Genomic DNA, 25,732 nt, shown 5'->3' on the forward strand with positions numbered 1-25,732 from the left:
TAATATAGTTGTATATGGTTAATATAGTTGTATGGTTAATATAGTTGTTTATGGTTAATATAGTTGTATATGGTTAATATAGTTGTATGTGGTTAATATAGTTGTTTATGGTTAATATAGTTGTATATGGTTAATATAGTTGTTTATGGTTAATATAGGTGTATGTGGTTAATATAGTTGTGTATGGTTAATATAGTTGTATGTGGTTAATATAGTTGTGTGGTTAATATAGTTGTTTATGGTTAATATAGTTGTATGTGGTTAATATAGTTGTATATGGTTAATATAGTTGTATGTGGTTAATATAGTTGTATATGATTCTTCTGGTTGAGCTTGCTGATAGTATGTGTTATGTATGTATAGTATGTGTTATGGTTGTATATGGTTAATATAGTTGTGTGGTTAATATAGTTGTTTATGGTTAATATAGTTGTATATGGTTAATATAGTTGTATGTGGTTAATATAGTTGTATATGATTCTTCTGGTTGAGCTTGCTGATAGTATGTGTTATGTATGTATAGTATGTGTTATGGTTGTATATGGTTAATATAGTTGTGTGGTTAATATAGTTGTTTATGGTTAATATAGTTATGTGGTTAATATAGTTGTATGTGGTTAATATAGTTGTATGTAGTTAATATAGTTGTTTATGATTAATATAGTTATACGTGGTTAATATAGTTGTTTATGATTAATATAGTTGTATGTGGTTAATATAGTTGTTTATGATTAATATAGTTGTATGTGGTTAATATAGTTGTATATGGTTAATATAGTTGTTTATGGTTAATATAGTTGTGTGGTTAATATAGTTGTTTATGGTTAATATAGTTGTATGTGGTTAGTATAGTTGTATATGATTCTCTAGGTTGAGCTTGCTGATAGTATGTGTTATGGTTGTTTATGGTTAATATAGTTATATGTGGTTAATATAGTTGTATGTAGTTAATATAGTTGTTTATGATTAATATAGTTATATGTGGTTAATATAGTTGTTTATGATTAATATAGTTGTATGTGGTTAATATAGTTGAATATGGTTAATATAGTTGTTTATGGTTAATATAGTTGTGTGGTTAATATAGTTGTTTATGGTTAATATAGTTGTTTATGGTTAATATAGTTGTATGTGGTTAATATAGTTGTATATGATTCTCTAGGTTGAGCTTGCTGATAGTATGTGTTATGGTTGTTTATGGTTAATATAGTTGTTTATGATTAATATAGTTGTATGTTGTTAATATAGTTGTATATGATTCTCTAGGTTGAGCTTGCTGATAGTATGTGTTATGGTTGTTTATGGTTAATATAGTTGTATATGGTTAATATAGTTGTATGTGGTTAATATAGGTGTATATGGTTAATATAGTTGTTTATGATTCTTCAGGTTGAGCCTGCTGGTCCAGCTGAGGAAGATGAAGGACATTGTTCAGAACAATCTGTTCCCGTCGGCTGAGATGGTCCTCTCCATGACCAAGGAGTTTGGAGCGGTGCACCCTGGGAGGTGGCAGCAGAGGCTGCTGGGTAGTGGTGCAGCAGAGGCTGATGTGTTGTCACACCATGGCTCAGAGAACACACAATGCCACGTGGATACATACAATGCTCCCTGTTTACAGTGGAAACATTACCTCTCCAACCAGCAGATGAACAAACTCACCAAAGATTTTATACAGGTAGTGGTGTCTTGTGTTATGTTACGCTATACTATCCCTGTTTATGCTATGTTATGTTATGCAATGCTAAGCTATGCCATTTTAAGCTATTTTATGTTATGATATAATATGTTATGTAAAGCTATATTACGCTATGTTATGTTATTCTATTTTTGTTATTTTATGTTATGTTATGCTACATTATGCTATACTAATCAATATTATGTTGTGCTATATTATATTATGTAATATTATATGTTATGCTATATTATGCTATGCTAATCGCTATTATGTTATGCTATATTATTCTATTTTATATTCTGTTATGAAATATTATGCTATGTTATGCTATATTATGTTATGCTGTATTATGCTATTTTATATTCTTTTATGCAATATTATGCTATATTATACTATGTTATGCTGTATTATGTATTATTATATTATGCTATATTATGTTATATTATGTTATATTATATTATGTTATGCTGTATTATGTAATATTATGATATATTATGTTATATTATCCTATATTATGCTATATTATGTTATGCTATATTATGCTATTTTATATTCTGTTATGCAAAATTATGCTATATTTTGCTATATTATGTTATATTATACTATGTTATGCTGTATTATGTATTATTATATTATGCTATATTATGTTATATTATGTTATATTATATTATGTTATGCTGTATTATGTAATATTATGATATATTATGTTATATTATCCTATATTATGCTATATAATGTTATGCTATATTATGTATTATTATATTATGCTATAGTATGTTATGTTATACTATATTATGTTATATTATATTATGCTATGCTATATTATGTTATATTATATTATATTATGCTATATTATGTTATATTATACTATGTTATGCTATATTATGCTATATTATGTTATGCTGTATTATGTTATATCATATTATGCTGTGCTAATCGCTATTATGTTATGCTATATTGTGTTATGCTATATTATGCTATGCTGTATTATGTATTATTATATTATGCTGTGCTATATTATCTTCTTAGTGCTGAAATCCTGTTAATGGGATCGATATGACAACAGCCTGTGAAAGTGCAGGGCGCCATATTCAAAACAACAAAAATCTCATAATTAAAATTCCTCAAGCATACAAGTATTTTACACAATTTCAAAGATAAAATTCTCATTAATCCATCCACATTGTCTTAATTCAAAAAAACTTTACAGAAAAAGCAAACCATGCAATAATCTGAGAACAGCATTCAGACAACAAAGCAGCCAAAACGATATCTGCCATATTGTGTAGTCAACATTAGTCAGAAATAGCATTATAAATATTGACTTACCTTTGATGATCTTCATCAGAATGCACTCCCAGGATTCACAGTTCCACAATAAATGTTTGATTTGTTTGATAGTGTCCATTTCTGTCCAAATAGATCCTTTTGTTAGCGCGTTCGGTAAGCATATCCAAAGTCATGAAGCGTGGTCACTAGCAGCAGACGAAAAGTCAAAAAGTTCCGTTACAGACCATAGAAACATGTCAAACTATTTATAGAATCAATCTTTAGGATGTTTTTAACATAAATCTTCAATAATGTTCCAGCTGGAGAATTCCATTGTCTGTAGAGAAGCAATGGAACAGAGCTCGCTCTCACATGAGCGCGAGAGACTGATCTCGAGGCTGCTGCCAGACCTCTGACTCATTCCCCTCTCATTTGGCCCCAATCACAGTAGAATTATCAAACAAGTTTCTAAAGACTGCTGACATCTAGTGGAAGCCTTAGGAAGTGCAACATAACCAATATCCCACTGCATCTTCGATAGGGGCTGAGTTGAAAATCGACCAACCTCAGATTTCCCACTTCCTGTTTGGATTTTTTTTGTCAGGTTTTTGCCTGCCATATGAGTTCTGTTATACTCACAGACATCATTCAAACAGTTTTAGAAACTTCCGAGTGTTTTCTATCCAAATGTTCACTCTGGGCACCTTATTCATCCAAGCTACTCAATACTGCCCCCAGCCATAAGAAGATGTATGCTCTGTTATGCTATGCTATATTATGTTATGCTGTATTATGTTATGCTGTATTATGTTATTTTATGCTATATTATGCTATGCTATATTATGTTATCTATGCTATATTATGCTATATTATGCTATGCTATATTATGTTATGCTATATTATGCTATGCTATATTATGTTCTGCTATATTATGCTCTGCTATATTATGTTATGCTATATAATATATAACAGGTAACATTATAGAGAGACAACATTACAGGTAACATTATAGAGAGACACCATTATATGCTATATTATGTTATGCCATATTATGCTGTTTTATGTTATTATATGCTATATTATGTTATGCTATATTATGTTATGCTACATTATGTTATGCTATATAATGTTATGTTATATTATGCTATTATATGCTATATTATGTTATGCTATATAATGTTATGCTATATTATGCTATTATATGCTATATTATGTTATGCTATATTATGCTGTATTATGTTATTATATGCTATATTATGTTATGCTATATTATGCTGTATTATGTTATTATATGCTATATTATGTTATGCTATATTATGCTGTATTATGTTATTATATGCTATATTATGCTCTGCTATATTATGTTATGCTACATTATGTTATGCTATATAATGTTATGCTATATTATGTTATATTATGTTATGCTATATTATGTTATATAATGTTATGCCATATTATGCAATTCTTTATTATGCTATGTTATGTTATATTATGCTGTATTATATTATATTGTGCTATATTATGTTATGCTATATTATGTTATGCTATATAATGCTATGCTGTATTATGTTATATTATGCTATATTATGTTATACTATATTATGTCATGCTATGTTATATTATGCTATATAATTTTCTGCTATATTATGTTATATTATGTTATATTATATTATGTTATGTTATATTACGCTATATTATATTATGCTATATTATGTTATGTTATATGATGATATATTATGTTATGTTATATGATGATATATTATGTTATGCTATATAATGCTATGCTGTATTATATTTTATTGTGCTATATTATGTTATGCTATATAATGCTATGCTAATTTGTTATATTATGCTATATAATTTTATGCTATATTATAATATGCTGTATTATGTTATATTATATTATGTTATGCTATGTTATGTTATATTATGCTATATTATATTATGCTATATTATGTTATGTTATATGATGATATATTATGTTATATTATATTATGCTATATTATGTTATGCTATATAATGCTATGCTAAATTGTTATATTATGCTATATAATGTTATACTATATTATATTATATTATGCTATATTATCTTATGCTATATAATGTTATATTATGCTATATAATGTTATGCTATATTATATTATGCTATATTATGTTATGCTATGTAATGTTATATTATGCTATATTATGTTATGCTACATAATGCTTGGCTGTATTATGTTATATTATGCTATATAATGTTATGCTATAGTATATTATATTATGCTATATTATGTTATGCTATATAATGTTATATTATGCTATATAATGTTATCGTAAAATACTTTGCACTCGGAAAGTTCAGACCCCTTGACTTTTTCCACTATGTTAGCCTTAATATTAATATAAAATGGATAAAATAGTTTTTTCCCCCTCATCAATCTAAATACAATACCCCATAATGACAAAGCAAAAACAGTAAAAAAAAAGAAAAACAAGGAAAGATCACATTTACATAAGTATTCAGACCCTTAACTTGGTTGTGGTTCATTTGGCAGTAACTACAGCCTCGAGTCTTCTTGGGTATGATTCTACAAGCTTGGCACGTCTGTATTTGATTCGTTTATCCAGTTCTTCTCTGCAGATCCTCTTAAGCTCTGTCAGGTTGGATGGGGAGCCTCGCTGTACAGCTATTTTCAGATCTCTCCAGAGCTGTTAGATCGGGTTCAAATCTGGGCTCTTGCATTATCTTTGCTGTGCTTAGGGTCGTTGTCCAGTTCGAAGGTGAACCCCAGTCTGAGGCCCTGAGCACTCTGGAGAAAGTATTCATCAAAGATCTCTCTGGACTTTGCTCCGTTCATCTTTCCCTTGATCTTGACAAGTCTCCACCGCAGAAGAACATCCCCACAGCATGATGCTACCATCACCATACTCACCGTAGGGATGGAGTCAGGTTTCATCCAGACACTTGGCATTCAGGCCAAATAGTTCAATCTTGGTTTTATCAGACAAGAGAATCTTATTTCTCATGGTCTAAGAGTCCTCCAAGCAGGCGTGTGCCTATTCCTGAGGAGTGGCTTCAGTGTGGCAACTCTACCATAAAGGCCTGATTGGTGGAGTGCTGCAGAGATGGTTGTCCTTCTGCAAGGTTCTCCCATCCCCACACAGGAACTCTGGAGCTCTGTCAGAGTGACCATCGGGATCTTGGTCACCTCCCTGATGAAGGCCCTTCTCCCGCGATTGCTCAATTTGGCTGGGCGGCCAGCTCTAGAAAAAGTCTTGGTGGTTCAAAACTTCTTCCATTTAAGAATAATGGAGGCCACTGTGTTCTTGGGGACCTTCAATGCTGCAGAAATGTTTTGGTACCCTACCCCAGATCGGTGCTTCGACACAATCCTGTCTCGGAGCTCTACGGACAATTCCTTTGACTGTGGGACCTTATACAGACAGGTGTGCCGTTGCAAATCAAATTGTATTTGTCACATGCTCCGAATACAACAGGTGTACATTGAAATTCTTACTTAGAAGCCCTTAACCAACAACGCAGTTTTAATAAAATAAGTAGTTCAAACAGACAGCTCAACAGGTCAATACCACAAATACAAGAAGAAACCAGATAAAAGATCAGATTCGCATTCTACATAAGACAAAGGATCTTTCATGCAACCCATCTACACTAACACACTTTAACCAGTTGCTGAAGTTTCAGGCAAAGGCAAAACACCCTCCAAAATGAAGGACTGGGCTGCCCCAATGTCTCACAGTATCTTCTCCGGCTACTTACCAGCATCTCCCCTCTGCAGAGACACAAACCCATCTGAAACAAAGGGTTCATACCTTTCTGATCCAAAATCTTGTTATGGAGACAGACCAGAGACTTAATGGGCTGGACTGCTCCCATAATAATTTTTATCTCAACGTAGGACACAGAGACAATTTCTCACGGCAGTAATGACAAACTGGAGGATACAAAACAAACAGTGTTCTGCAGAGTCACTGAGCAAACCCAAAATGAAACAGGAGGGGTTTTCAGAGGACTTCTGAAAGACACTCATGGGGGTGTCCACTGACAGTTGACTAGCAACAACAACTAGAACCTAAAAGACACCCACACATGAAGACAGGAATCAAACCAAAAAGTGGAGCAAAGAGGAAAACAGGGAAGATGAGATAAAGAATTGTTTGTCTAAAAATAAAATAGGGAGCGCCAACTGAAGTTGTTAACCCTCTACATCTCTCAAGACAACTGGAGCACTGGGCCAACTGAAGGTGTTAACCCTCCACATCTCTCAAGACAACTGGAGCACTGGGCCAACTGAAGGTGTTAACCCTCCACATCTCTCAAGACAACTGGAGCACTGGGCCAACTGAAGGTGTTAACCCTCCACATCTCTCAAGACAACTGGAGCACTGGGCCAACTGAAGTTGTTAACCCTCCACATCTCTCAAGACAACTGGAGCACTGGGCCAACTGAAGTTGTTAACCCTCCACATCTCTCAAGACAACTGGAGCACTGGGCCAACTGAAGTTGTTAACCCTCCACATCTCTCAAGACAACTGGAGCACTGGGCCAACTGAAGGTGTTAACCCTCCACATCTCTCAAGACAACTGGAGCACTGGGCCAACTGAAGGTGTTAACCCTCCACATCTCTCAAGACAACTGGAGCACTGGGCCAACTGAAGGTGTTAACCCTCCACATCTCTCAAGACAACTGGAGCACTGGGCCAACTGAAGGTGTTAACCCTCCACATCTCTCAAGACAACTGGAGCACTGGGCCAACTGAAGTTGTTAACCCTCCACATCTCTCAAGACAACTGGAGCACTGGGCCAACTGAAGGTGTTAACCCTCCACATCTCTCAAGACAACTGGAGCACTGGGCCAACTGAAGGTGTTAACCCTCCACATCTCTCAAGACAACTGGAGCACTGGGCCAACTGAAGGTGTTAACCCTCCACATCTCTCAAGACAACTGGAGCACTGGGCCAACTGAAGTTGTTAACCCTCCACATCTCTCAAGACAACTGGAGCACTGGGCCAACTGAAGGTGTTAACCCTCCACTTCTCTCAAGACAACTGGAGCACTGGGCCAACTGAAGGTGTTAACCCTCCACATCTCTCAAGACAACTGGAGCACTGGGCCAGACACTTAAATAACACCTCAACCAGCACAGGTGAAACACCTTCCCACTAAAGAGGTGACAAACCAGCACAGGTGAAACACCTTCCCACTAAAGAGGTGACAAACCAGCACAGGTGTAACACATTATGACTAACGAGGTGACGCCAATCGGTGCGCCCTACATGCTAACGTCCAACCTTAATAATATAAATGGAAAAACCAAAGCCTGTAATACATACTAAATAGATTTTAGTAAGATATAATACGTTTTGCTCTGAGACCAGACTAATGGACAGCACAAACAGATGTAGGACCAGGCTAAATAAATAAAGTTGCCAAGGGGCATTTCGCTACACCTGCGAAACGCATGTATGTGTCCAATAAAATTAGATTTGATTAGATGTTTGTTTTTTTAACAAATACCATTTCATTGTAGTAACACTGATCCAACCCATCCATATGTATTCTCAGACCAACATTGCGGAGGTGCAGCAGGCCAGTCTTCAGCTGCAGAGGGCCAGACCTGCAGTACTGCGAGCTCCACTGGATGACGAAAGACACAGCATTCAGACCACAACGCAGGTATGGAGCAGGAGGTGGTACAGGGTAAAAACATGCTACACTGGGATGGAGCAGGATGTTGTACAGGGTAGAAACATGATACACTGGGATGGAGCAGGATGTAGTACAGGGAAGAAACATGCTACACTGGAATTACAGACAGGTACCATTATAATTAACAGAGAGAACATTACAGAGGTAATGTTACATGGTACATTACAGAGATGTAACATTATAGAGACAACATTACAGGTAACATTATAGAGAGACAACATTACAGGTAACATTATAGAGAGACAACATTACAGGTAACACTATAGAGGCATAACATTACAGGTAACATCATAGAGACATAACATTACAGGTAACACTAAAGAGACATAACATTACAGGTAACGTTATAGAGACATACCATTACAGGTAACATTATAGAGAGACAACATTACAGGTAACATTATAGAGACATAACATTACAGGTAACATTATAGAGACATAACATTACAGGTAACATTATAGAGAGACATCATTACAGGTAACATTATAGAGAGACAACATTACAGGTAACATTATAGAGAGACAACATCACAGATAACATTATAGAGACATAACATAACAGGTAACACCATAGAGGCATAACATTACAGGTAACATTATAGAGACATAACATTACAGGTAACATTATAGAGACATAACATTACAGGTAACATTATAGAGACATAACATTACAGGCATACATAGAGGCATACAATTACAGGTAACATTATAGAGAGACAACATTACAAGTAACGTTATAGAGACATAACATTACAGGTAACATTATAGAGAGACAACATTACAGGTAACATTATAGAGACATAACATTACAGGTAACATTATAGAGACATAACATTACAGGTAACATTATAGAGACATAACATTACAGGTAACATTATAGAGAGACAACATTACAGGTAACATTATAGAGAGATAACATTACAGGTAACATTATAGAGAGACAGCATTACAGGTAACATTATAGAGAGACACCATTACAGGTAACATTATAGAGACATAACATTACAGGTAACATTATAGAGACATAACATTACAGGTAACATTATAGAGACATAACATTACAGGTAACATTATAGAGACATAACATTACAGATAACATTATAGAGACATAACATAACAGGTAACACCATAGAGGCATAACATTACAGGTAACATTATAGAGACATAACATTACAGGTAACATTATAGAGACATAACATTACAGGTAACATTATAGAGACATAACATTACAGGTAACACTATAGAGGCATAAAATTACAGGTAACATTATAGAGAGACAACATTACAAGTAACGTTATAGAGACATAACATTACAGGTAACATTATAGAGAGACAACATTACAGGTAACATTATAGAGACATAACATTACAGGTAACATTATAGAGACATAACATTACAGGTAACATTATAGAGACATAACATTACAGGTAACATTATAGAGAGACAACATTACAGGTAACATTATAGAGAGACACCATTACAGGTAACATTATAGGGAGACAACATTACAGAGAGATAACATCACAGTTAACATTATAGAGAGATACCATTACAGAGAGATAACATTACAGGTAACATTATAGAGAGACACCATTACAGGTAACATTATAGAGAGACAACATTACAGCTAACATTATAGAGAGACAACATTACAGGTAACATTATAGAGAGACACCATTACAGGTAACATTATAGAGAGACAACATTACAGGTAACATTATAGAGAGATAACTTTACAGAGAGATAACATTACAGGTAACATTATAGAGAGACAACACTACAGGTAACATTATAGAGAGACAACATTACAGGTAACATTATAGAGACATAACATTACAGGTAACATTATAGAGAGAAAACATTACAGGTAACATTATAGAGAGACACCATTACAGGTAACATTATAGGGAGACAACATTACAGAGAGATAACATCACAGTTAACATTATAGAGAGATACCATTACAGAGAGATAACATTACAGGTAACATTATAGAGAGACAACATTACAGCTAACATTATAGAGAGACACCATTACAGGTAACATTATAGAGAGACAACATTACAGCTAACATTATAGAGAGACAACATTACAGGTAACATTATAGAGAGATACCATTACAGAGAGATAACATTACAGGTAACATTATAGAGAGATAACATTACAGGTAACATTATAGAGAGGCAACATTACAGGTAACATTATAGAGATACAACATTACAGGTAACATTATAGAGAGACAACATTACAGGTAACACTATAGAGACAAAACATTACAGGTAACATTATAGAGAGACAACATTACATGTTAACATTATAGAGACATAACGTTACAGGTAACATTATAGAGAGACACCATTACAGGTAACATTATAGAGAGACAACATTACAGGTAACATTATAGAGACATAACAATACAGGTAACATTATAGAGAGACACCATTACAGGTAACACTATAGAGAGACAACATTACAGGTAACATTATATAGAGACACCATTACAGGTAACATTATAGAGAGACAACATTACAGGTAACATTATAGAGACATAACATTACAGGTAACATTATAGAGAGACACCATTACAGGTAACACTATAGAGAGACAACATTACAGGTAACATTATAGAGACAAAACATTACAGGTAACATTATAGAGAGACAACATTACAGGTAACGTTATAGAGACAAAACATTACAGGTAACATTATAGAGAGATAACATTACAGGTAACATTATAGAGAGACAACATCACAGGTAACATTATAGAGACATAACATTACAGGTAACATTATAGAGAGACACCATTACAGGTAACATTATAGAGAGACAACATTACAGGTAACATTATTGAGACATAACATTACAGGTAACATTATAGAGAGACAACATCACAGGTAACATTATAGAGACATAACATTACAGGTAACATTATAGAGAGACACCATTACAGGTAACATTATAGATACATAACATTACAGGTAACATTATTGAGACATAACATTACAGGTAACATTATAGAGAGATAACATTACAGGTAACATTATAGAGAGACAGCATTACAGGTAACATTATAGAGAGACACCATTACAGGTAACATTATAGAGACATAACATTACAGGTAACATTATAGAGACATAACATTACAGGTAACATTATAGAGACATAACATTACAGGTAACATTATAGAGACATAACATTACAGGTAACATTATAGAGACACAACATTACAGGTAACATTATAGAGAGACACCATTACAGGTAACATTATAGAGACATAACATTACAGGTAACATTATAGAGAGATAACATTACAGGTAACATTATAGAGAGACAACATTACAGGTAACATTATAGAGAGACACCATTACAGGTAACATTATAGAGAGACACCATTACAGGTAACATTATAGAGATACAACATCACAGGTAACATTATAGAGAGACAGGTAACATTATAGAGAGATAACATTATCTCATTGGACTGAAGCCGGTACCTGGATGTGAGGCTGACCGTGATCCCCAGCTTCTCCATGAAGGCTCTCCATTGGGGCCGCGTTGGAGATGATATCTTCCGAAATGCCATAGTGCCGGATGACATGCTGAAACAGTGTCTCAGCGACCTGGAAAGAGGGATAAAACTACTAGATTTGGAGTATATGTCCACAACAACCATAAGAGTGGTGAAACCATCAAACGGGAAGATCAGTGAAAATTTATCGACAGATGGATCCAAGGCCGCTGAGGCATGGGGAGGAAAAGGAGTTTCCTTGCTGGTGACTTGGTTTGGGTACTGTCGTGTCTTTACTATCATTTACTGAAGACTTTTAGTTTTTTATCAAAGATTCTCTGTAATTAGCATTTTGTGATGAACTAATCAGGAAAATGTAATTAACTAGCAAGTCGGGGCACCAAGGAAAATATTCAGATTACAAAGTTCTAATTTTCCTAATACAACTTTTCAGATATTTTAATATCTGATCAATTTGTCTTCTAAATTAATTATTTATTTATTTTACCTCACGTTAGTCTCATTCCAAACGTCGTAAATTGTTGCTTATCTGCACCAACACAAATTTCACTATGAGTTGTCCATACATCAATTGTCTTAAAATAGTAAATAAATTAACTCAGTAACTCACAGAAATGCATAATAAACAGTAGATAGTTACAAGGAAATGATAGCGGAGTTTCCCTAGTGGGATAAACCGGTATCGCGGCTTGTTGGACAAAAAGGGAAGTGGGGGTCAACTGACATGAGACACTACAAAGTTGATAATTATAACAATTGAAATGCTAATCCTTTGCACATGAATGCTCATTCGGGAACAATTGCAATCAATAAATATATTTACGCTCAGTGTGTCGTCGGGATCTCTTGGGCGGTCCTCTGATTTAGTTAAACTCCAAAGGGAATAGGAGTTTCCTTCAATAAACAGTCCAAAATCACATTACACAATTTCACAAACAGTATAATACTCACTCATTCATCTTATACAACAATTAGATGTAAGCCTCATATCTGAGGCTATTATATAAACAGCGTTATGGTAATGTGGCCGTATTGGCTCCCATGAGTTTCACAAAATTGTACCAAATGGACCAGTTCGTAGCTGGATTCTTCACCAATCTTTTATACCTTCTTCAGAACATAAAAGTTGTTCGGACCTCAAGTTCCATGAGGTGGAAGAAATTCCTTTGTTCTCTCTACGGAAACTTACTCTCTCTCTATACTGTGGCCATGAGGAGATAATTTCCTCCAGGAATTTACGACCTGAGGTCACAGCAGCCTGAGTGTAGGAGACAGAGGGAGGGGGATGGTGCTCGCTGCTCCCAAAGAGGGCAACGTCATGACAGTACATACGGAGCAGGAGTTGACGTAGCAGGAGACGTCCTGCGCCAAGGTGGGTTACCAGTACTTAATGGAGATGGATTGAGTGGTGCGGGTGATACCTGGGTGTTCAGCGACAAGGGATGATTGCACCCAGGTCAAAAGTCGATCCCTTACCTCAGTGGGAACGTAGGTGTGCTCTGGAGGACAGGTAGCCGGTGCGGGTTCCCTCTCCAGAGCCTGGCGGATGTCCGGATTCAGCTGCCTCGCTGTCCGTATGTACTCCAAGTTCCGGTGGTTGATGAGGATGAGAAACGGGTCCGTGGTGCCAGTGTCTCCACTCCTCTAATGCCAACTTCACCGCCAGGAGCTATCGATCACCGAAGTCATAGTTCCTCTCTGCAGGGGACAGTTTTTTTTAGAGTAGTATGCACATGGATGCAGTTTTTGTTGATTACCCTGATGTTGTGACAGGACAGCTCCCACGCCCACCACAAAGGGTAGTGTAGGATCTGGGTGCTTCAGCAACGGGGTGTGTGGAAAAGTGTTGGTCCCATGTTTCATGATCTGAAATAAAAGATCCCAGAATTGTTCCATACGCACAAAAAGCTTATTTCTGTAACGAAGATGCAGGGAGTCAGGAAGCAAGTGCAGTTAGTGAGTTTAATGACGAAGAACATTGAACGATACAAAACAAGAAAAGCGTCTAAAGTACAAAACAAGAGTACTGTATGGCGTTGTGTGGGCAAGCGATTTACTGATGTCAGCGTTGTGAACCGAGTGCCTCATGGTGGCAGTGGGGTTATGGTATGAGCAGGCATAAGCTACGGACACAATTGCATTTTATCAATGGTAATTTGAATGCAGAGAGATACCGTGACAAGATCCTGAGGCCCATTGTCGTGCCCTTCATTCGCCTCCATCACCTCATGTTTCAGCATGATAATGCACTGCCCCATGTCTCAAGCATCTGCACACAATTCCTAGAAGCTGAAAATGTCCCAGTTCATCCATGGCCTGCATACTCACCAGACATGTCAACCATTAAGCATGTTCAACAGCCTGATCAACTCTATGCAAAGGAGATGTGTCCCACTGAATGAGGCAATTGATGGTCACACCAGCTACTGACTGGTTTTCTGATCCACATCCCTACTTTTTTAAAGAAAGGTATCTGTGACCAACAGATGCATATCTGTATTCCCAGTCATGTGAAATCCATAGATTAGGTCCTAATGAATGTATTTTAAAACACTGAATTTCTTATATGAACTGTAACTAAGTAAAAATGTTTAAATTGTTGCATGTTGTGGTTATATTTTTGTTCAGTGTACTTCCATTGTCTTCCAAGAGGGGCTGAATATACTCGCTTCCTCTCCCTATGCAGTCTTTAGGGCAGAGGTGGCCCTACAACCAGCAGTATCACAGCGCTACAGTTGACCCCAAGGAGGTAGAGGCTGAGCGGAAGGCTAGGGAGGCCCAGAGGAGGGCAGCCTGGAGGACCCACGATGGCTTCCTCTACCCAGGCTTCAGGAGTTCCATCGAGGCCAACGAACACCCCAGACACCCCGATGAGGCCCGCAGGGACGAGCTCAGGAAGGTGATATCATAGATAGCCCAGAGGTTAGGGGTCAGAGGTCCGGTTACAGCAGGATCACATTCATTAAGGCACATTCATTCACATTCACAACCCAGGTTTCAGCAGGCTTCCCCATCACCAGTATGTTCTGCAACTGAAAACAAGACTTCTCATTCATTCAATCAATCAATCAAATGTATTTATAAAGCCCTTCTTGCATCAGCTGATATCTCAAAGTGCTGTATAGAAACCCAGCCAAAAACCCCAAACAGCAAGCAATGCAGGTGTAGAATCAAGGTGGCTAGGAAAAACTTCCTAGAATCAAATCAAATCAAAGTTTATTTGTCACGTGCGCCGCATACGACACGTGTAAACCTTACAGTGAAATGCTTACTTACAGGCTCTAACCAAATGTGCAAAAAAGGTATTAGGTGAACAATCGGTAAGTAAAGAAATAAAACAACAGTAAAAAGACAGACTATATACAGTAGCGAGGCTAAAAAAGTAGTGAGGCTACATACAGACAGTGGTTAGTCAGGCTGATTGAGGTAGTATGTACATGTAGATATGGTTAAAGTGACTATGCATACATGATGAACAGAGAGTAGCAGTAGCGTAAAAGAGTAGTTGGCGAGTGGTGGGACACAATGCAGACAGCCCGGTTAGTCAATGTGGTTGGTCAGCCCAATTGAGGTAGTATGTACATGAATGTATAGTTAAAGTGACTATGCATATATGATAAACAGAGAGTAGCAGCAGCATAAAAAGAGGGGTTGGGGGGGCAGACAATGCAAATAGTCTGGGGAGCCATTTGATTACCTGTTGAAGAGGCTTATGGCTTGGGGGGTAAAAACTGTTGAGAAGCCTTTTTGTCCTAGACTTGGCACTTCGGTACCACTTGCCATGTGGTAGTAGAGAGAACAGTCTATGACTGGGGTGGCTGGGGTCTTTGACAATTTTTAGGGCCTTCCTCTGACACCGCCTGGTGTAGAGGTCCTGGATGGCAGCCAATCTAGCCCCAGTGATGTACTGGGCTGTATACACTATCCTCTGTAGTGGCTTGCGGTCAGAGGCCGAGCAATTGCTGTACCAGGCAGTGATGCAACCAGTCAGGATTCTCTCGCTGTTGCAGCTGTAGAACCTTTTGAGGATCTCAGGACCCATGCCAAATCTTTTTAGTTTCCTGAGGGGGAATAGGCTTTGTCGTGCCCTCTTCACGACTGTCTTGGTGTGTTTGGACCATTTTAGTTTGTTCTTGATGTGTTGTTGATGTGGACACCAAGGAACTTGAAGCTCTCAACCTGCTCTACTAAAGCCCCGTCGATGAGAATGTGTGTGTTCTCGGTCCTCCTTTTCCTGAAGTCCACAATCGTCTCCTTAGTCTTGGTTATGTTGAGGGATAGGTTGTTATTCTGGCACCACCCGGGCCAGGTCTCTGACCTCCTCCCTATAGGCTGTCTCGTCGTTGTTGGTGATCAGGCCTACCACTGTTGTGTCATCTGCAAACTTAATGATGGTGTTGGAGTCGTGCCTGGCCTTGCAGTCGTGGGTGAACAGGGAATACAGGAGGGGACTGAGCACACACCCCTATGGAGCTCCAGTGTTGACGATCAGTGTGGCAGATGTGTTGCTATCTACCCTCACCACCTGGGGGCGGCCCATCAGGAAGTCCAGGATCCAGTTGCAGAGCGAGGTGTTTAGTCCCAGGATCCATAGCTTATTGATGAGCTTTGAGGGATGGACCCAATTCAGTACTACCTCCTTAAAACCATGATGCATTAATGTTGTCAAAATTATTTCATGATCCACTAAATCAAATGCTGCACTGAAATCTAAAAATAGTACACCCACAAACTTGCCATTATCCATAGCATTGAGTCACTGGTCAGTCATGTCAATCAATGCAGTGCTAGTAGAATGGTTTTTGCGATAAGCATGCTGATTGGCTGTAATCAGATTGTTCTTTTCCATGTACTCCCATATTTGTCTACTCACAATACCTTCCAATATCTTACTGAGTGGAGGGTGTAGACTAATTGGTTGACTATTGGCAGGAGTAATGGGTTCTTTGCAGTCTTTCAGAATAGGACACAGTTTTGCATGCTTCCATACATTTGCAAACATCCCCTTTTCCAGTGACCAATTAAATATGTATCTCAGTGGAACTGCAATCTGGGGAGCAGCACAGCGAAGCAAAAAAATGTCCATAAGACCATAACCTGTAGATTTACCATCAGGTAATGACTTCAATAGGTTTTCAACACCTCCTCCACTGACACTGTTTGCAGACTAAAAGAGCAGGTCTTGTTGCTCATAATATGATCATCAATCCATTGGATCATAGGGGTGGCAGGGTAGCCTAGTGGTTAGAGCGTTGGACTAAAAACCGGAAGGTTGCAAGTTCAAACCCCCGAGCTGACAAAGTACAAATCTGTCGTTCTGCTCCTGAACAGGCAGTTAACCCACTGTTCTTAGGCCGTCATTGAAAATAAGAATTTGTTCTTAACTGACTTGCCTAGTTAAATAAAGGGAAAAAAAACATCCACACTAGATGGGCATGATGAGATAGATGTACCATGTACCCTTAACTGTGTTCAATACCATTTTACAATCATTTCTAATTTTGAATAGGCTGCTAAGACTTTTGCCATATTTCTTTGAGAAAAAGCCTCACCCAGTTCATCATCAATCCATGGAGATGGACGAGTACCAACAGTACTCTTATGGGGGCATGATGGTCCATTACCTTAGTGCGCAAATCAATAAAACATTCTGTAGTGTGATTTAAATAATCCTCTACATAAATCAGCTCCCAGGGTACAGCAGCCAAATCATTTAGAAATAGATCATGATTAAATGTTTTAAAATTTTTCTTGACCACAATCCTAAGGGGTATCTTTGGAACCTTGGTGGTCATGGTTATGGTCACAATATTATGGTCTGTTCAGCAATGGTATAATACAGAAAATCAGATCAATGCATGAGGTTAGGGTAGGTAGTCTCTGGTATTTGATAGGAGGTCATGTGACATACCAAACACTGTGTTATGGGTTAGTGATATATACCTCTGTAGGGTTATAGTTAGTGATGTATACCTCTGTAGGGTTATGGTTAGTGATATATACCTCTATAGGGTTATGGTTAGTGATATATATCAATATAGGGTTATGGTTAGTGATATATACCTATATAGGGTTATGGTTAGTGATATATACAGTGGGGGGAAAAAGTATTTAGTCAGCCACCAATTGTGCAAGTTCTCCCACTTAAAAAGATGAGAGAGGCCTGTAATTTTCATCATAGGTACACTTCAACTATGAAAGACAAAATGAGAAAAAAAATCCAGAAAATCACATTGTAGGATTTTTTATGAATTTATTTGCAAATTATGGTGGAAAATAAGTATTTGGTCAATAACAAAAGTTTATCTCAATACTTTGTTTTATACCCTTTGTTGGCAGTGGCAGAGGTCAAATGTTTTCTGTAAGTCTTCAAAAGGTTTTCACACACTGTTGCTGACCTTTTGGCCCATTCCTCCATGCAGATCTCCTCAAGAGCAGTGATGTTTTGGGGCTGTTGCTGGGCAACACGGACTTTCAACTCCCTCCAAAGATTTTCTATGGGGTTGAGATCTGGAGACTGGCTAGGCCACTTCAAGACCTTGAAATGCTTCTTACGAAGCCACTCCTTCATTGCCCGGGCGATGTTTTTGGGATTATTGTCATGCTGAAAGACCCAGCCACGTTTCATCTTCAATGCCCTTGCTGATGGAAGGAGGTTTTCACTCAAAATCTCACAATACATGGCCCCATTCATTCTTTCCTTTACACGTCAGTCATCCTGGTTCCTTTGCAGAAAAACAGCCCCAAAGCATGATTTTTCCACCCCCATGCTTCACAGTAGGTATGGTGTTCTTTGGATGCAACTCAGCATTCTTTGTCCTCCAAACACGACGAGATGAGTTTTTACCAAAAAGTTATATTTTGGTTTCATCTGACCATATGACATTCTCCCAATCTTCTTCTGGATCATCCAAATGCTCTCTAGCAAACTTCAGACGGGCCTGGACATGTACTGGCTTAAGCAGGGGGACACGTCTGGCACTGCAGGATTTGAGTCCCTGGCGGCTCAGTGTGTTACTGATGGTAGGCTTTGTTACTTTGGTCCCAGCTCTCTGCAGGTCATTCACTAGGTCCGCCCGTGTGGTTCTGGGATTTTTGCTCACCGTTCTTGTGATCATTTTGACGCCACGGGGTGAGAACTTGCGTGGAGCCCCAGATCGAGGGAGATTATCAGTGGACTTGTATGTCTTCCATTTCCTAATAATTGCTCCCACAGTTGATTTCTTCAAACCAAGCTGCTTACCTATTGCAGATTCAGTCTTCCCAGCCTGGTGCAGGTCTACAATTTTGTTTCTGGTGTCCTTTGACAGCTCTTTGGTCTTGGCCATAGTGGAGTTTGGAGTGTGACTGCTTGAGGTTGTGGACAGGTGTCTTTTATACTGATAACAACTTCAAACAGGTGCCATTAATATAGGTAACGAGTGGAGGACAGAGGAGCCTCTTAAAGAAGAAGTTACAGGTCTGTGAGAGCCAGAAATCTTGCTTGTTTGTAGGTGACCAAATACTTATTTTCCACCATAATTTGCAAATAAATTCATTAAAAATCCTACAATGTGATTTTCTGGATTTTATTTCCTCATTTTGTCTGTCATAGTTGAAGTGTGCCTATGATGAAAATTACAGGCCTCTCTCATCTATTTAAGTGGGAGAACTTGCACAATTGGTGGCTGACTAAATACTTTTTTGCCCCACTGTACCTCTATAGGGTTATGGTTAGTGATACAGGGCCTTGCGAAAGTATTCGGCCCCCTTGAACTTTGCGACCTTTTGCCACATTTCAGGCTTCAAACATAAAGATATAAAACTGTATTTTTTTGTGAAGAATCAACAACAAGTGGGACACAATCATGAAGTGGAACGACATTTATTGCATATTTCAAACTTTTTTAACAAATCAAAAACTGAAAAATTGGGCGTGCAAAATTATTCAGCCCCCTTAAGTTAATACTTTGTAGCACCAACTTTTGCTGCGATTACAGCTATAAGTCGCTTGGGGTATGTCTCTATCAGTTTTGCACATAGAGACTGAAATTTTTTCCCATTCCTCCTTGCAAAACAGCTCAAGCTCAGTGAGGTTGGATGGAGAGCATTTGTGAACAGCAGTTTTCAGTTCTTTCCACAGATTCTCAATTGGATTTTTTTAATTATTACTATTATTATTATTTTTTACCTTTATTTAAGCAAGGCAAGTCAGTTAAGAACAAATTCTTATTTTCAATGACGGCCTAGGAACAGTGGGTTAGTGGAACAGTGGGTTAACTGCCTGTTCAGATTTGTACCTTGTCAGCTCGGGGGTTTGAACTTGCAACCTTCCGGATACTAGTCCAACACTCTAACCACTAGGCTACCCTGCCGCCCCAGATTCAGGTCTGGACTTTGATTTGGCCATTCTAACACCTGGATATGTTTATTTTTGAACCATTCCATTGTAGATTTTGCTTTATGTTTTGGATCATTGTCTTGTTGGAAGACAAATCTCCGTCCCAGTCTCAGGTCTTTTGCAGACTCCATCAGAATTCCAGAATGGTCCTGTATTTGGCTCCATCCATCTTCCCATCAATTTTAACCATCTTCCCTGTCCCTGCTGAAGAAAAGCAGGCCCAAACCATGATGCTGCCACCACCATGTTTGACAGTGGGTATGGTGTGTTCAGGGTGATGAGCTGTGTTGCTTTTACGCCAAACATAACGTTTTGCATTGTTGCCAAAAAGTTCAATTTTGGTTTCACCTGACCAGAGCACCTTCTTCCACATGTTTGGTGTGTCTCCCAGGTGGCTTGTGGCAAACTTTAAACGACACTTTTTATGGATATCTTTAAGAAATGGCTTTCTTCTTGCCACTCTTCCATAAAGGCCAGATTTGTGCAATATACGACTGATTGTTGTCCTATGGACTCCCACCTCAGCTGTAGATCTCTGCAGTTCATCCAGAGTGATCATGGGCCTCTTGGCTGCATCTCTGATCAGTCTTCTCCTTGTATGAGCTGAAAGTTTAGAGGGACGGCCAGGTCTTGGTAGATTTGCAGTGGTCTGATACTCCTTCCATTTCAATATTATCGCTTGCACAGTGCTCCTTGGGATGTTTAAAGCTTGGGAAATCTTTTTGTATCCAAATCCGACTTTAAACGTCTTCACAACAGTATCTCGGACCTGCCTGGTGTGTTCCTTGTTCTTCATGGAACACACCTCTGCGCTCACATCTCTGCGCTTTTAACGGACCTCTGAGTCTATCACAGTGCAGGTGCATTTATACGGAGACTTGATTACACACAGGTGGATTGTATTTATCATCATTAGTCATTTAGGTCAACATTGGATCATTCAGAGATCCTCACTGAACTTCTGGAGAGAGTTTGCTGCACTGAAAGTAAAGGGGCTGAATAATTTTGCACGCCCAATTTTTCAGTTTTTGATTTGTTAAAAAAGTTTGAAATATGCAATAAATGTCGTTCCACTTCATGATTGTGTCCCACTTGTTGTTGATTCTTCACAAAAAAATACAGTTTTATATCTTTATGTTTGAAGCCTGAAATGTGGCAAAAGGCCGCAAAATTCAAGGGGGCCGAATACTTTCGCAAGGAACTGTATATACCTCTATAGGGTTATTGTTAGTGATATATACCTCAATAGGGTTATTGTTAGTGATTTATACCTCTAAAGGGTTATGGTTAGTGATGTATATCTCTATAGGGTTGGGGTTATGGTTAGTGATGTATATCTCTATAGGGTTGGGGTTATGGTTAGTGATGTATATCTCTATAGGGTTGGGGTTATGGTTAGTGATGTATATCTCTATAGGGTTGGGGTTATGGTTAGTGATGTATATCTCTATAGGGTTGGGGTTATGGTTAGTGATATATACCTCTATAGGGTTGGGGTTATGGTTAGTGATATATACCTCTATAGGGTTAGGGTTATGGTTAGTGATGTATATCTCTATAGGGTTGGGGTTATGGTTAGTGATGTTTTTAAAACAGCTATGTGTGGCATCTTAATGTGTAATGTCTCTACCTCCGTAGCCCTGGAGAGAGAATGTGCTCCATGGCAACACCCAGAGACCCACCCTGCCTCAGAGAGACATCCGACCCTGGCTACACCGCTACAATGACATGGAGCTCTACATCACACCCCCACCAGTCTTGAGTCCTGTCCCCCCTGTTACTATACACCTGGCAGGTAACACACCTTCAGCCCTGTTACTATACACCTACCAGGTACCAGACCCTCACCCTATCTCTATAGTTACTATACACCTACCAGGTACCAGACCCTCACCCTATCTCTATAGTTACTATACACCTACCAGGTACCAGACCCCCACCCCGTCTCTATAGTTACTATACACCTACCAGGTACCAGACCCCCACCCCGTCTCTATAGTTACTATACACCTACCAGGTACCAGACCCTCACCCCGTCTCTGTAGTTACTATACACCTACCAGGTACCAGACCCTCACCCTGTCTCTGTAGTTACTATACACCTACCAGGTACCAGACCCTCACCCTGTCTCTGTAGTTACTATACACCTACCAGGTACCAGACCCTCACCCTGTCTCTGTAGTTACTATACACCTACCATGTACCAGACCCTCACCCTGTCTCTGTAGTTACTATACACCTACCATGTACCAGACCCCCACCCCGTCTCTGTAGTTACTATACACCTACCATGTACCAGACCCTCACCCTGTCTCTGTAGTTACTATACACCTACCATGTACCAGACCCCCACCCCGTCTCTGTAGTTACTATACACCTACCATGTACCAGACCCCCACCCCGTCTCTATAGTTACTATACACCTGCCATGTACCAGACCCCCACCCCGTCTCTGTAGTTACTATACACCTACCAGGGTAGTTACCATAACTGTATTCAGCTCTGTCCTACCTGTCACCATCCACTTCACAAGTAGGGACCAGGTAGGGACCGCTCCACAGCAGGGCCATGTATAGTATCAGTCTATGGTTTGGACACACCTACCCATTCAAGGGTTTGTCTTTGTTTTTTTAAACTATTTTCTACATTGTAGAATAATAGTGAAGACATCAAAACTATGAAATAACATATGGAATCATGTAGTAACCAAAAAAGTGTTAAGGGCTTTTTGACCAAGAAGTAGAGTGATGGAGTGCTGCATCAGATCACCTGGCCTCCACAATCACCCAACCTCAACCCAATTCGGGATGATTTGGACCACAGAGTGAAGGAAAACCAGCTAACAAGTGTTCAGCTTATGTGGAAACTCCTTCAAGACTGTTGGAAAAGCATTCCAGGTTAAACTGGTTGAGAGAATGCCAAGAGTGTGCAAAGCTGTCATCAAGGCGAAGGAATGGTGGCTACTTTGAAGAATCTAAAATCTATTTTGATTTGTTTAAAACTTTTTTGGTTACTACATGATTCCATCTGTGTTATTTCATAGTTACCAGGGCCATGTAGTAGTAGGGCACAGTGTTAAGTACTGCACTGCGTTCAGTATGGCCCAGTGTTCAGTAGGATACAGCGTTCAGTAGAATACAGCATTCAGTATGGCCCAGTGTTCAGTAGGATACAGCGTTCAGTAGAATACAGCATTCAGTATGGCCCAGTGTTCAGTAGGATACAGCATTCAGTATGGCCCAGTGTTCAGTAGAATACAGCATTCAGTATGGCCCAGTGTTTAGTAGGTTACATTTTTCAGTAGGATACAGCATTCAGTATAGCCCAGCGATCAGTAGGATACATACAGCGTTCAGTAGAATACAGCATTCAGTATGGCCCAGTGTTTAGTAGGTTACATTGTTCAGTAGGATACAGCATTCAGTATGGCCCAGCATTCAGTAGGATACAGCATTCTGTAGGTTGCATTGTTCAGTAGGTTACAGTGTTCAGTATGGCCCAGCTTTTAGTAGGTTACAGTATTCAGTAGGGCACGGCATTCAGTATGGCACAGCGTTAGCAGAATACATTATTCAGTAGGATACAGTGTTCAGTAGGTTACAGCGTTCATTATGGCCCAGCGATTAGTAGGATTCAGCGTTCAGTAAAGCCCACTGTTTAGTTGGATACAGTGTTCAGTAAAGCCCAGCATTTAGTAGAACACAGAGTTTAGCAGGTCACAGCGTTCAGTAGGATACAGCGTTCAGTAGGTCAGTGTTCAGTAAGATACGGCGTTCAGCAGGTTACAGTATAGCCCAGTGTTCAGTAGGATACAACATTTAGTAGAATACACTGTTCAATAGGATACAGCATTCAGTAGGATACACCCTTTAGTAGGTTAGTGTTCAGTAGTATTCAGTGTTCAGTAGGCTACAGTGTTCAGTAGGTTACAGTGTTCAGTAGGTTACAGTGTTCAGTATGGCCCAGCTTTTAGTAGGTTACAGTGTTCAGAAGGATACAGTTTTCAATAGGGCACGGCGTTCAGTAGGGCACGGCATTGTGAAACATTCATTATAATATGCTCCTACCTGTGTTTCCTCCCCAGGAGAGCGTCTGCAGAGGGAGCAGCTACAGGGAGCCCAGTCTCAGTACTACCGCTGGCTGAGGAAGGTGCTGCCTGACGCAGGACACACTCCCGCGCCAAACTGCAGCCACGTGCGAGTCCCACAGTTCAGCTGCCACATGGGCGGGGCCGACCCAGGGAAGCTGCATGATATACTGAAGGATCGACCAATGAAATACTCCCTCAGGAAACCTGGCCTCACTCTCAAGGTAGGGAACAGGTGTAGGGACAGGAGATTTACCTGTTCAGGTGAACACTGCGTCAGGAATCACTCCTGCCCCCATGAATAGACAATCACAGAAAACCAAAAGTAATGTTGAGGAGGAATTACAGAACATGACATCATGTTCTTCCCCTGAAATACAGTGTGTTCTCTTGCTCCTTGAGCCAGAGATGTGTGATAGCGTGTGTGTCAGACACGGCCGTACTCCCTCATTTCAAGCTCAGATGGGAACAGTAGCCTAGTTGGAATAGGAGCTGATGTCTGGCCGCTGACTTTCGGCTTCAATTGTAGCCTATTATAGAATTAACTCCTGAACAATGAACTGTTTCTTGCAGAAAAATGTTAATTTTGTCTCGCGAACAGAAGTGGAGAAATATGATTTCTTTCTTTCAGCATCTTGAGAGAATACTGTAAGAAGGCATATTTAGGGACCTGTTGTATAGCCTAAACATGCAATTTCTTTCAGTGAAATAAAAGCTGACAGTATAGAATTTTTTACCACATAATGTGCATCCAAGACAAACTGATATACTACCAGAATGTTGGATTTCTTTTTTACTTCCTTAAAACCGGTGGAATTTATGTAATTTGGACATTTTGCACAAAAAATCTCCCCGCTCCCTAAGCGTCCTCGATCCACTAGAGAAGCAGAAATGAAAGATAAAACTTGACCAATGTCAACGACACTGAACAAAATTTAAAATGCAACATGTAAAGTGTAGGTCTCATGTTTCATGAGCAGAAAAAAATATCACAGAAATGTTTCATATGCACAAAAAGCTTATTTATCTCAAATGTTGTGCACAAATTTGGTAACATCCCTGTTAGTGAG

General features: G+C 38.7%; 1 protein-coding gene across 1 annotated transcript in view; it reads left to right on the plus strand.

Moving 5' to 3' along the window:
- The window catches only part of cfap92 (cilia and flagella associated protein 92 (putative)), a 213,822-nt gene that overhangs the window by 182,829 nt on the left and 5,261 nt on the right, over positions 1–25,732 (plus strand). Inside the window, exons 12-16 of the mRNA XM_064967364.1 lie at positions 1,390–1,675; positions 8,519–8,629; positions 14,881–15,093; positions 22,213–22,369; positions 24,660–24,886. Coding sequence (XP_064823436.1) covers positions 1,390–1,675; positions 8,519–8,629; positions 14,881–15,093; positions 22,213–22,369; positions 24,660–24,886 — 994 coding nt within the window. The remainder of the gene's footprint in view (positions 1–1,389; positions 1,676–8,518; positions 8,630–14,880; positions 15,094–22,212; positions 22,370–24,659; positions 24,887–25,732) is intronic.

Source organism: Oncorhynchus masou, chromosome 6 (assembly GCF_036934945.1).
Source record: "Oncorhynchus masou masou isolate Uvic2021 chromosome 6, UVic_Omas_1.1, whole genome shotgun sequence".
In the NCBI taxonomy this organism is placed as follows: Eukaryota; Metazoa; Chordata; class Actinopteri; order Salmoniformes; family Salmonidae; genus Oncorhynchus; species Oncorhynchus masou.